This window comes from Ascidiella aspersa, chromosome 5, assembly GCF_963924565.1.
Source record: "Ascidiella aspersa chromosome 5, kaAscAspe10.2, whole genome shotgun sequence".
Taxonomy (NCBI): domain Eukaryota; kingdom Metazoa; phylum Chordata; class Ascidiacea; order Phlebobranchia; family Ascidiidae; genus Ascidiella; species Ascidiella aspersa.
Window position 1 is genome coordinate 6,565,127 of NC_139451.1, and position 13,158 is coordinate 6,578,284.

General features: G+C 37.4%; 1 protein-coding gene and 1 non-coding gene across 2 annotated transcripts; both read right to left on the minus strand.

Annotated features, from left to right (window-relative positions):
• Window positions 1–1,167: 1,167 nt before the first annotated feature.
• On the minus strand, window positions 1,168–10,861 carry LOC146141646 (uncharacterized). The gene is made up of 14 exons (XM_083390441.1): window positions 10,761–10,861; window positions 10,096–10,208; window positions 9,190–9,303; window positions 8,096–8,993; window positions 7,562–7,806; window positions 7,039–7,264; window positions 5,272–5,512; window positions 3,621–3,777; window positions 3,387–3,540; window positions 3,016–3,163; window positions 2,535–2,699; window positions 2,114–2,281; window positions 1,726–1,956; window positions 1,168–1,314 (listed from the first exon to the last, which is right to left on the minus strand). The coding sequence occupies exons 1-14, from the start codon at window positions 10,859–10,861 to the stop codon at window positions 1,168–1,170; spliced, it is 3,108 nt and encodes a 1,035-aa protein (XP_083246567.1).
• On the minus strand, window positions 6,536–6,610 carry Trnap-cgg (transfer RNA proline (anticodon CGG)). The gene has a single exon. It is a non-coding gene; the product is annotated as a tRNA-Pro (tRNA).
• Window positions 10,862–13,158: the final 2,297 nt, after the last annotated feature.

Here is a 13,158-nt window from a genome sequence, read left to right on the forward strand (position 1 = left end):
AAATTCAGTATTATTTTTAGAATTGGCGATAGTAAGTGTATTCCAGCAATAATACTTAAATAAGAATAACATCAACTTACCCTACCTGTACCCATATCAAGAGTCCGGTGTCAAAACAAATCCATCAGGCATGTACAACTATTTACCAAACCCCACCCCTAAGTACATCACTAACTCCCCTAATAGTTTCAACCCTAATCAATTTTCAAACTCCCCCATTACCCACCAATAACGCCAAAACGCGTCGAATAATCAGGTACCAAAATAGCGGCACCCAAACGACGCCGGTCAAACTGAGACGCCCAAACAACGTCGACACCAAAACGGCCGATTCCAGACAGTATATACGCCCGATCGTCCTAAACCCTTTTCCTACAGTTTCAGGCGTTATGTTGTCTATTTAGGTCTTATTCCGTTAAATTTCAGTCTCATTTAGACGATTTTGATCTTATTCTGTCGCGGATAATACGGCGTATTCGGCTTTATTATGTCGTTGGTCGTCTTAAATGCTATGGTAATATGGATTGTGTGTAACTCGCAAAGACACATCGATTATACAAATGGGCAGAAATGACTATAAAAACGCCGTTTCTTCCTCACATGCACATATTCTGTCAGATTAAATACCCGGCGTTTGCCCAGTTAAATAGTATTTACCAGTTTATTTCTGACTGGTAAAAGTTAATTGCACCTACCAAGATAATGTACGAAGTCTACCTGTTTTTTTCTGCCAAAGATTTCAATTATTTTTCTCCGTAAATTCACATCAGTTTTTGCAATTGGTTAAAACAGTGTATAAACAGGAAAAAATAACTTATAACCTAAAAAGCACTTTTGTGAAATAGATCACTAAGCGAAAGGCGCGAACGCACTGTGACCATTTATTCAGTAATTTGCGTAGGACCAGCTTTACTCGTATTTAAACCGGAATTCTTTAAAAAATTGTTTTATAAAGAAGGATCAAACCGGATGATTCACATTAATCAACAATTAAAATAATTCTTTCTTCAAAAATTATGATGAAATAAAAGTGTTGCTAAACGTTATTAGTCAAATTCTAAAAAAATGCACAACTTGTTTCAATAGCAAGTTTTATTTTGGCACAATTTAAACAAAATGTTCAAAATGAATAAAAAACACGGGAAGTTACCGAACATGAAACTCGCGCTAATTGATATTGCCCCTAGTGGCGCTCGCGAGCATCTGCCAGAACTTTTTCCACGCTTTATCGCCACCCAGCGGCACCGCTATCCCGGGATTTATTGAGAATAAAGTCGCGAGATTTTCAATCACGTCCGGGTCGTATGAAATATCCTGGAATTAAGTAGCGTGAAACTTGAGCACATGAGGTTCTTGTATAATGTGACAGAGTATGCAACTAAAAATTAAAAAACGAAATCATCTCAAACATGAATTTATCTCAAACAGCTCGGCAGCGATCTGCTTGCGTTTTTCGACGCAGAACTTTCCCATCCAACAGCCTTTGTTTATTTTGCAAGAGTTGCAAAAAAATTATATTTAACTATTTGTCTTGATTTTAGTGAAAATATAAAAAAAAAACATTATTTGTGTTTTTTACGTCATTTTAAAGGCAACATGTTGTTCTTAACTTTATCCAAAATAAAAAAAATGTTTTGAAAATAATTTACCTTTATCGACTAAGCTTCAAATTTCCCATTTGTAACACATCTCTTGTTAAGCCACAATACACAACAATTGTCTCACCTCTATGACAACAGGAATGATGACGCCCTTGTCCCTCGTGGTGTTCGACCTTGCCAAGGTCACCGACACCTCGTATTTGCACCAATCAGATCGCGCGAAGGCACGTGACACAATGAAGATGACGTGACGCGACGCCGATATTTTATCGACGATATTATCGGCGATATTTACTCCGACCTGGAAATCGCGCTCGTGAAAGCACAGCGTCCTCCCGTGGTTCTCCTCCAGTTCCTGATATAATATTATTTTTTCAACTGAGGAGTGATTTTAAATTGCTAACTTTGGTTAAGTTCAATTGAAATTAACTTAAAATAAGCTAGTAAGAAAATGACCAATTCAACTCCTTTTGTGACGTCATTAGCTTTGCAGTATGATAATGACGTCATACCCCGATTAGCTGAAAGGCGAATACGTCATCAGATTTGCAGTAGGACACAAAAGCATGGTACTGGTATCGATCCGGGGGCTTTCCCAGCTTCTTCATTCTTTCGTCTTCTTGATCTTGGCGCCAAAGTAAATCCTGGAGCACCAACTCGTCACGTGACGCGATCGCGCGCTGGGAGACAATAGGAGGCATTATGACGTGAATAGAGGTGCGCCACTATAGAATTTATTTCAGGCGCTGCGTTTTGTTAATACAACATACGACACATAAAAGCGTTTAAGGTATTTTTATTGCTAAAATCGAAAGAACTTTGAGTTCACCTTTGACCATTTTTCAAACAATTGGAAGCAACTTGACAGAATACCAATATTTTTCTAGCAATTGCCATTAAGTTGAAGAAACATAAAACCAGTTTGAATCTCACCTTCCTGACTTTCCAGCTGACAATTACCGCAACGAGCAGAAGAACTAAAGTTCCACAAACTGCCGCAACCACAAGCCTTTTCATATCCGCTGGGGGGCAGTAGTCAGCCTCTTTCATTTTAAACAAAACGAGAGAAGACCCTGACGACCCGGAACAAGTCACGTTCTAATCAGAACAAAAAGTGAATACACTGCGACGTAATAAAGCAAAACGATAATACAGTTTGACGTTATAAAAAGGAATGTAAGTACACTGTGACGTCATGTAGTAAAACGTTAATACATATAATGTCATAAAACAAAGCGTAAATGCATTGTGACTTCATTAAATAGGTTGTAACTACTGCATAACGACACATAATAAGTTGTATAAGCTTATAAACAGATTTTACGTGTTATATAAACCTTTTTGTTTCAGCTAATTTTTTTGTCAGAACAAACACCTTAATTACGTCAAACACGCTGTAATACAATGACGCCACCTTTAGGTTTTTGTTGGTCTCCGTGCGATTGTTCGAGTTCAACCAAACAATGAAACTCCGCAACTGGCAGTTGCACTCGAGGGGGTTTCCCACCAGAGATACGTAGTTGATCCGCGAGAAAAATTTGACATCATCAGTCGTAAACGTTCTGCAACATCATTAATTACGTGTAGATATTTTTTGTGACTAACTAAATGTTGGTTTGATTACTGACTAGTTAACTAATTTTATCATAATTATAATTCTTGCAGCAAAAATAAAATATTTTCTCTAAAGATGAGTTTTGAGTCTTATTTAAAATAACAATATTTTTGTTTTCAGATGAAACTCCTAATTTTTTTAAAAGCATTAAAAAAGAAACATTTTCTCACTTGAAATTATTCCAACGAATATCCAGGTTCTCAAGCGCGGGAAGAAACCACGTCATGTTGCGTGACGTAATCAGTGACGTCATGCTGTTGCTGGAAACGCGTAAGTCGCGAAGCGTTGGAGGAAGTTTAAGCGGAAGTGACGTCAAGCGGTTACCTAGTTGATGACGTCACACGAAAAAGTTTGGATTGTTTGTTTTATGGGCAAACTTCAAATGGTTACATTAAATCTCTCACCCGTCAAATCTAGTGACGTCAGTCGACTGAGGTTACGTAGGTCGATAACGCCAATGGTTAAGTTGAGGTTACGTAAGGTTAGTGACCTCCAGTACGAGCTGCGAGGAATGTATGGCGGCTTCGTGATGTCGTAGTCCGGTGTTCGCGTCTTGGTTGTCTGAAAAATCAAAGTAAAAATAAAATAACAACTTACTTTCAGATAAATAGATTATCAAAATATTTACAAAATAAATTAAAGTGTCTTATTTTTTATTGTTTCACACCATTTGAGCTTGTGTCTGTCTTGCAATCAGTGGTTAATATTATTGTTATATTTCTGATCATTGTAAAAAATATATTTTATGTTTTATGTAGTTGTTGTATTCTTCTTAACCTCTTACCATTTGAGTGTGCAGTGAGCAATCCAGAAAAGCCAAACTTCTGTTCCATTCGCACTTTTCGGGAATACATTGGTACTGGTAGCTGCATACATACGTGATATTATTCTTACTTATTTATATAATAACTAAAGCAGCAGCAAAAACATACAACCACTCTTGTCAGGTTCAATTAAGACAGCATCTATAAATAATATGTAATACTGCTGTGATGCTAATCCTGTTGTGACGTAGTAAGGTACTGTGACGTCGTGATTATACTACTGTCACGTAGTAAGGAAATTATGGCCTAGGATTTTGTGATAACGTAGTAAGGTAGTGGTGATCTAGTAATATTTAAATGTGACGTAAATAACGTAGTTGTGACGAAGCAATGGTATTTTGGCGTAAAAATGGTGTTGTGGCGTAATAATAGTGCTATGGGGTAATAAGGTAGTTATGACATAGTAGTAGTAGTACTACTGACTCGAAAAGCCCGGTGAGTTGAGTGATGGGGCGTTTCCTTGCAATTGTGGGCGTGGCACATCTCGGCATCTCGTGGAATTCATCGAGAATATTCTCTCTTCGTGTTCTCAACACATCATGGAAATAAACCACTAGCGACTGGATCGAACAATCGCAACGCTGCAACAAAATAACTGCCACTTCATTATGGGAAGTAAACAATTCGTCGCGCTTTAACCATATAAGGCACGGCTGTAGATGCATATAAATATTATATATAACAGAAAAAAATGAGTTTTTTGTAAGATTGTGTAAATGTTAGAAATAAAACCCTGCGAAGTTGTATTGATGTGTGAGATGTTTACAACAATTGTCGTTCTGTATTTGTGTAATAAATTTATAAACCTTTTTATTTTCAACGATTTGGTTGCGAATCAAAATTGTGTGGCCGTTAAATTTAATTTTTTTTTGCCGATGACCGCAGTAGTTTATATGGTTGGATTTATTAAGATTGGTTCTGAGCAAGATTGCTTCGAACATTAGGAAAAATTGCAGAAGCTGTACGGCTTGTAATTATTAAATTTGAACTCATTTATGTTAATAATTTATGGTTTGTTCTCTTAATAATCAGTGACCATAATTAGACACCAAAGCTTGGCAGTTTTCTAACGCTTAATATTTTGTTAAGTAGCCTCAAAAAAGGTTGAGAAACAATAAAGGCGAAGCGTTAAATTGTCAATCTGTATCGAACTTATTTCTAAGAATATATTGAAGTAATCAAAACCCTTTTCAAACCATACATTTCTGACACAACAGCTAGATTTACTAACCAGCGGGTTGCCTTGGAGACCAACCCACTTTAGTGACGTCATCGGCAACAGTTGATAATTGTAGATCATTGTGATGTCATTATCGTTAAGGAATAGCTTTCTTAGGTTGACCAATCGGTTTAAAGTTGGTTGAACCGACGCCGTGATCTCCTTTATTCGATTGTGACTTAATGAAAGGACTTCGAGCGAAGCGGGTAATCCCCGAGGAAAGTTGGCGATCGAATTGTGGTTGAGGAAAAGTCTGGAAGGAATTTGTTGCTCAAATAAAAGTGGTATTGCTTAAACTGAGAATTAAATACACTCAGGGGTTGTTTGTATGGATACAAGATTTTCATTCACACTAATTGAAGATGATAAAAGCTCGTATTTAAAGTATTACTCAAGATGATGTCGATTTATTCGATCTTATTGGCTTAGCAATTTATTATTAAGATAAATGATTCTAGCATTAAGTGGGAGTTTGTAGGTTAGATACTAATCACAAAACCAGAGAATACCAGAGTTAAAGTTAAAGTTGGAGGTTTAGTCGCATGAAAATGATTAAGGTAAATATAATGGAAATTAAAATCTTTAAATTTATTAAGTCAAAATAATATTTAGAATACCGCTAATTTTCCATTGATGTGCCTAATTTGTTTTCGTTTAAATGTTTAAAGCCATCAAAATATAATTTTTTTTATATGCATGTAATATCTCTGGGTAAACTTTCTCGGGAAAAATTAAAAAATTGAACAAATTTGGATTTTTTTGCGTTCTATTTTCTTCAAAGAATTGATTTTTATTTAATCAGCCACATTCAGAGATGCTTACATCAAAATTTACTACAGCATTTGATTTTAATCGACCAATTAAGTTTTTCGCCCGGAAGCAGTTGGTCTTAGTAATATAAAATAAAAAAGTATTAAACAAAATATACCTTTTTATCTGATGTATAAACTAGGGGTGTATGTATGATTCTGAGTAGTGATTCAATCTTGGTAAAATACTTATGAAAATAGCAGGTTTACAACTGGAAGTAATTTAACTTCTTATTACTGCTAATTTTGGCCTAATAAACTGGTAAAAGGTGTATTTCAACGTTTAATTATCTTCAATGAAACATATGTACACACATATGTGTGTTAACAACTGAGATCTAGCCCTTGAAGCTGCTTTTTGACAAACGATTACGGCTTCCGTATCATTAGCACACCGAAAGCCATTGTAGACTCTTTACCGAATCTGTCGATCAATGATGCAAGCAGAGCAGACTAGAAAAACAACTAGCCTGCAGTGAGGTTGGAACTCACGACCTCCGGTCAATCCGGGACCGTCGCTCTACCAACTGAGCTATGCAGGCAACCAAAGCTTCAGAAGGGCGAGATCTTAGTTGTTAACACACATATGTGTGTACCTATGTTTCAATGCAAGTTGCTTGTACTAACACAGATTGAGCAAGCATTGGCCTATGGTTGTTTCTCGACTCCCTCCTCTCTGAGCTGGCATAGCTCAGTTGGTAGAGCGACGGTCCCGGCTTGACTGGAGGTCGTGAGTTCTAACCTTACTGCAGGCTATTTGTTTTTCTAGCCTGCTCTGCTTGCATCATTGATCGACAGATTTGGTGAGTCTGCAATGGCTTTCGGTGTACTATTTAATTGTATCTGTTTTTCTTGTTTGAGCATGGTCATTTGATATCGGAACGCATCGCGATAATTTTTGCTCAAAATATCGGTATCGGAATTGAAAAACGAGTATAATTATTAACAACATTTAATTAAACAAACTCACAGTAACATTTGATTTTGATTGGTGAATTCCTCATCGGGGATCCAAGTGATGTTACGGTTGAATGAAACTTCGTAACGCTTTACTGAGACCGGCGGGCTCGGCGGAAAAGCACCCATGCTATTGTTGACGCAATAAAGGTCTGTGACGTTGAACACGCAGGTCGGCTCTGATTGACTGAGATTTCGCTGGTAGGCGTACAGCTTGGAAACATCTCCTAAACTGAAACCTGGGGCGAGATTTTAAAGGGAAATAAATTATTTGTTTACTAAGCAAAATTATTTATTGGAAACAATAATATGGAAAGCATAATTATTTATAAGTATTGCGTTTTAATTTTATTAGGAATTCAATTTTAATACTTTATTTGGTAAAAAATGCCCCAAAATGGCGTTTTTATTATATTTTTCTTTACTCAATAGATCAAAAATGTCGACTTAACTACATCATTAAACATATTGTACAACAGCGCATCTTTGGCTTTTAGTACAATCGATTGCCCCGAAATGGCGTCCAAACAACTTACCTCCTTGTAGCATCTTGCACCTTTCCTTTAGTAGTTGAGTTTGTGAAAGAAGTTTATGTTCGGTGAGCCAGACCAGGAACTTGAGAAACTGTTTGTTGCACACCCAAGGATTCGCATCAACATTGAATGAGTTACAATTGGCGCAGTAATCGTATTCCGACGCTGATCGTATGGTCTCAATACGATTGTTGTTCACACTCACCGTTCGCACAGTGGGGGAAACACCAGACGGCAGGTTAAGCAATCTGCACAATTTATTAATTTTTTTATATCGGGTAAAAATTGAAAGCCGATATTTTGTGATCGTATCGCTACTTGTTCAATACCAGGGGGTTATCATTGCCAAGTTTAGCCAAGATTTTTATTTGTCACGCTATGACGTAATTTGGTATCGGATCGCGATACTTTTTCCCAAAATATTGCTATCGAAAAGTGTCATACTTTCATAGTATCTCATCTCAAAATGTAAATTGTCATTTTTCTATGTGAGAAAGCCCCTTCGCCCACCGGTTAAGAGAAAGCCAATTCACCCACCTGTTGTGGGTAAGACCCTTCACCCACCTGCTGTGGAAAACTCCCTTCACCCACCTGCTATGGAAAAGTCCCTTCACCCACCTGTTGAGGAAAAGCCCCTTTATCAACCTGTTAAGAGAAAGACCCTTCACCAACCTGTTGAGGGAAAGCCCCTTCACCCACCTGTTGTGTGTAATGGAGAGTCTGTCGAGCTTTACAAGGCGCACAAAGGTCAAGGGGTCAATGTACTCCACTTTGTTGTGGTTCAACTCTAGACTCAGTAGGGAAGGGGGGAGGTCCATGGGGATTCCCCGCAGCTCGTTGTGGGAAATCCCCAGGTGCGAGAGGTTTGTGAGTCTTTCCCATTGGATGTCGCTGGCGAGCTGGATCTTGTTGTAGTTCAGTCTCAAGTTTTTAAGCTGGGGGGGCAAGTTGGGGGGTACACGATCCAGATTGTTTGCTAACAGGTCAAGGGAGCGCAGTGACGTCATTTGGTCGAATCTGACGTCAGCGTTCACGTCACAATAGGATAGCTTTAGCGTGGTGACGTTTAGGTTTGCGGGAATTCGTTGAAGCGGAACCTTGCATTTGTGGATCCAGATTGTTGTTAGTCGAGCGGAACGGAACACGTGACTGCCGATCATCGAGAAGTTTCCTTCCTGGATTTTTAGGATCTTTAAGCTTCGCGGCCACGTCATCGCTCCTGACGTAGCGAGTTGCGTCATTGGAACTTTGTTCAACGACAACGTCCTTATTGTTTGGGGGAGACATTCAGGGTATTCCACGCCCGTGTAATATAGTGACGTCACATTGAGCGAAGGTCTGACGTCACAGTGGTTGGGGGGGTGCGGGTAGTCGGGGTAGGCCACAAAGCGATAGAGTCCTTTTGTTTGCCGGAACGTCACTTTGCTGCAAGAATCTGCAACGAATAAATAGCGACATATGGTGGTAGCTCTCATTGTGGATTTATAACCACTAGGTGACGGTAGTTATTTGTTAGTTCACATGGAAAAAATGCAATTGGAATTGCCAAAGTCAAGAAATACAACTTTAAAGCATATCATCCCAAACGGAATTAAAAAATTTTTTCAAAAAGTGGTGACAGACAGACTCACCAGGCAGCCAGTCCCAGTTGAACACACCCCTTCCGTTGTTGTAAATATATAAAGTCTCCATCTTGGTCATCTTGCGCATTATTCGGAGTCGGTTCGGGAAGCTAAAGTTGAAGTCTGGATGAATCAAGTTTGATTAAGTTAGATGAGTAGGTTGAATTAAGTTGGATGAATAAGTTGGATAAATAGGTTACATTAAGTTGGATAAGTAAGTTGAAATAAATTGGATGAGTAGGATTATGTTGGATGAATACGTTGAATTAAGTTGCATAAATAAGTTGGATTTAGTTAGATGATTAAGTTTTATAAATAAATTGGATTACATTGAACGAATAAGTTGGATTAAGCTGGATGAAAAAGTTAGATTAAGTTGGATAAATAAGTTGGAATAGTTTGGATTGATGTGCATGGAGCAACCCGCCTCACTAGTTCTCAATGACTTCTTTCAAGGTGAGATTTAGTTTCATGCCTAAATTGCTGTAACGCCCACATTATAGCAGTGTTTCAACCGATTTTGCGGATACCCAAATGTTGAGCGTAAGTATATAACAGCATAGCAAATGTGCTCCACTAAATTTTAGTAAATGACAAAACATTAAATTTATATGAATAATGTATTATTGCTTCCGCAAATTGATCAAAAAATATTGTTAGGAACCACTATAGAAGCAAGCATGAATTATTTAAAGTTTTATAGACCATTTAGCTAGTGCTACTTTTCCTTAAAATATTTTTTCAAATGACGAATTACACTTTTCCCAGGTTACATTGATAACATTTGTTAATAAATAAGGGTTCTTGACGATAAATGTGCCCCTAAGCACAGTTCACCATACTATACATGCTTATTACATAACCCTATACATGTTTATTACGTTAAGCTATGCACGTTTATTACGTCACACTTACTACGTATGCTGAAGTATGTGATGTTGCTTAAGGGTAGTTCCCCCAAGCTGAGATCGTCGCCCGAACATTGAACACTCAATTCGTCCTGGGGATCTTTGTAAGCTCTATTGCACCTGCACAGTTACCATGGTTACATTCCACATTGAAAAGTAAATTATAAAATAATTAATTATAAAAATAATTATAATTTAATTTATAACTTGAGTTAATTCACTGTTTTTCGCTAAAGCAAATGTTAGTCTAAAAATCTGGGGAAAATATCTTTGGACTAGGGATGTCCGATAATATCGAGTTGGGGCCGATGCTTTCGATACTAGGCTGGTATCGGTGCCGATCCAATACTCAATTATTATAGGAATTCAGCCATGTATTGCGATACAATGCAGCAATTCTATCTTAAAGTTAACAACTGGAAGTAACTCAACTTCTTAATATTAATGTAAGTTTAGACCTAATAACCTAGAAAAAATGGTGCTATACGTTTTAACTTTACAAATTTTTCTTGTTTTAGTAATGACGTCATTTCTGATCGGATTGGTTCGAGGTATTTTGTTTCAATCCTTAAATAAAATGAAGTATCGGACTTATCCAGTTGCGACTAACATCTACGACGTCACTATCCACTGTATTCAGTTATTGCTAATTGCTATAGCAACGCTACTTACTGACACCCAGCGGTCGTTGGACAATGGTCGGTTTTTTTCTTGAACACAACTTTTCCCTGGATAGTAACAATAAACAACAGAAAAACCGCTAGAAGCGCCATTGCCTTGTTGTGATAATCCAAGTGCGTTGTCACGAAACTAATAACAAGCGTTGCTATGCAGCAAACAACACGTGTTGCCAGGTAACAAACAACAAGAATTGCTAGGTAGCTAATAACAAGCGTTGCTAAGCAACAAACAGCTGAACTTCAGACATCTTACAAACTTGTTTCTTAAATGACTTGAAGCTTTATTCCAGCGTATTGTATAAATAGTTTAATTTTAAATGAAACTTCCCGGAAACGAAGTACGTTACAAAGAATTAACCAATGGTTAATGGGCTTTCACCACTTATGGCCCCTTTGCTCACGTTTTAGAAAAGTGCTTCTTTCATAAACGTCACAAGGCAGGAATCTGACGTCATAATCAAAACCACAAATTCGAGTTTAACTGACCAACAGTTTAAAATAATATTTGATCTAGTTCAGTGTTTTTCAACCCATGGTTCGCGACCCACAAATTAAGTCTCTACACACACTTTACAAACAACTCCGCAACTCCCTTTACTTGCTCAAGTTTCAATTACTTCCGCTGTTTCTAAAAGGCCTGCCAAAGTGGGAATTCCCCGTTAGCACTGTAAATTTTGAGCAGAGTTCGAAATGATCAACTTTAACTCGAATTTGAATTGAACGTAATTACAAGTTACAGCTGTGGCATTTTTTTGTAGTTACCTTCGACTCTATATTTTTGGCGAGTGTTATTTCGTCCTAGATTGCTGATCGGGGGCAGTTTCCCGACTGGCGAGTGTAAACGTTTTTTAGTATAGTACTTTTCAGCTGAGAAAATTTTAATAAAATTACGACCGCGCATTCTTAAGCTGCCTATCGTGAAATTTACACCAAATCTCAACGACTGGACACATGGCAATTTTATGTATACTTTGTTGCCGAAGGTCGTGAGTACGAACCTCACTGCAGGCTAGTTGCTTGCCAAACCTGGCTTGCTTGCGTCATTTATTGAGAGATTCGTTGAGTCTGCGATGGCTTTCGGTTTACTCATGATACATAAGCGGTAATCGTTGGTGAAAAATCAGCTTTAGAAGGGCTAGATCACAGTTGTTGAACATATTTGTGCGTGTATCTCTTACTCTGTAGGGCAGGGGTCGGCAACCCTTTTCTAGTCGCGGGCCAAAACCAAACTCAGAAAGGTCTCTGCGGACCGCACAAAATTTTAACTAATAAGTGTTATTAACATGTTAGAAATGTGAATCAGGCGGGCCTCGGACCGTTTTTGCACATATTACACGCAAGCCTAACTTTTTTTAAGAAGTAAAACTCAACCTTTTAGAAGTCAAGATCAGTTTTATATGCAAAGCAAGGAAGTTTGTATTGACTTCAGTTGCGACGTGTTTAATAGCTGTACTTAAGTCTTGCTTTGTGATGGCATTTACGTTATAACTTTACATGATATCTGTGGAAATCAGATCGTGGGGATTAATCATTTCACCAGTGTTTTAAAAAGTTGTTTTGAAGAGACTTAGGTCCACGTCAGGTCGTTTTTGAAAAACTTAAGTCCCAGTCAAGTCATTGACATTAAAATTAAAATATCAAACTTATCTGATTATGAGCCTCAACTAAAAATAACAAAAAACGCAAAACATAGCAAGAAAGTGGTTTGATGTGCAAAAATTGAGATAAATAACTTAATTTTTATAACTTAAAAAATCATTTGAAAACAGTGGCCTAAGTGCACTCAAGTCAAGACATCGACTTAGTCATTACAACACCGCGCAACTTGTTACAAAAAGTGGCAAATAAAACCAACACCAGAAAATACACACTCTACAGCGTTGTACAGTAAGTTAGCTGCAAGCTTTTCCGTTTTCCAAATTGAACTGCCCGATTTGAAAAGTGCGAGAATTACCATCCGAGTATTTGAGCTAAACAAGTAAATTCAAAACTTGTTTTGCAAATAGCTGGAAAATAATTCAAAAACTCGGCAAGTTAATGTAAATGTACTAACTATTGAGACTTATTAAATAAAGTTTACTAAACTTCTTGGTTTTTCTTTGGTTTGACCAGATGTTGGCAACTTGATAATTCTAGTTGACAAAGTTAGAGCTAAATCCTTGTTTTAATCTAGTTTCTGTTTAGAGCGGAACCCTTTAATTCTAGTATAAATTGTAAAAAGCTGAAAAACTCTAATTGTTAAAGTTGTTCAAACCACGGTCATAAAAATGCCAGCGTCTTAACAGATAAGATTAAAATACTTCTTATAATTTTTACTTACAATTAAAATAAGCTGCGTCGAAAAGTGAGCAATATCACGCTACGCTATTTATAATATTTATTCGACGTCA

What these genes read in the sequence shown, in the direction of transcription:
- LOC146141646 (XM_083390441.1), bottom strand. Translation starts at nt 10,861, where the DNA reads ATGGCGCTTCTAGCGGTTTTTCTGTTGTTTATTGTTACTATCCAGGGA. An exon ending in GTGCAAGATGCTACAAGGAG is followed by an intron (nt 7,265 to 7,561) that starts GTAAGTTGTTTG and finishes ATCTCGCCCCAG; the next exon opens with GTTTCAGTTTAGGAGATGTT. An exon ending in TCAGCTGGAAAGTCAGGAAG is followed by an intron (nt 2,282 to 2,534) that starts GTGAGATTCAAA and finishes ATTGTCTCCCAG; the next exon opens with CGCGCGATCGCGTCACGTGA.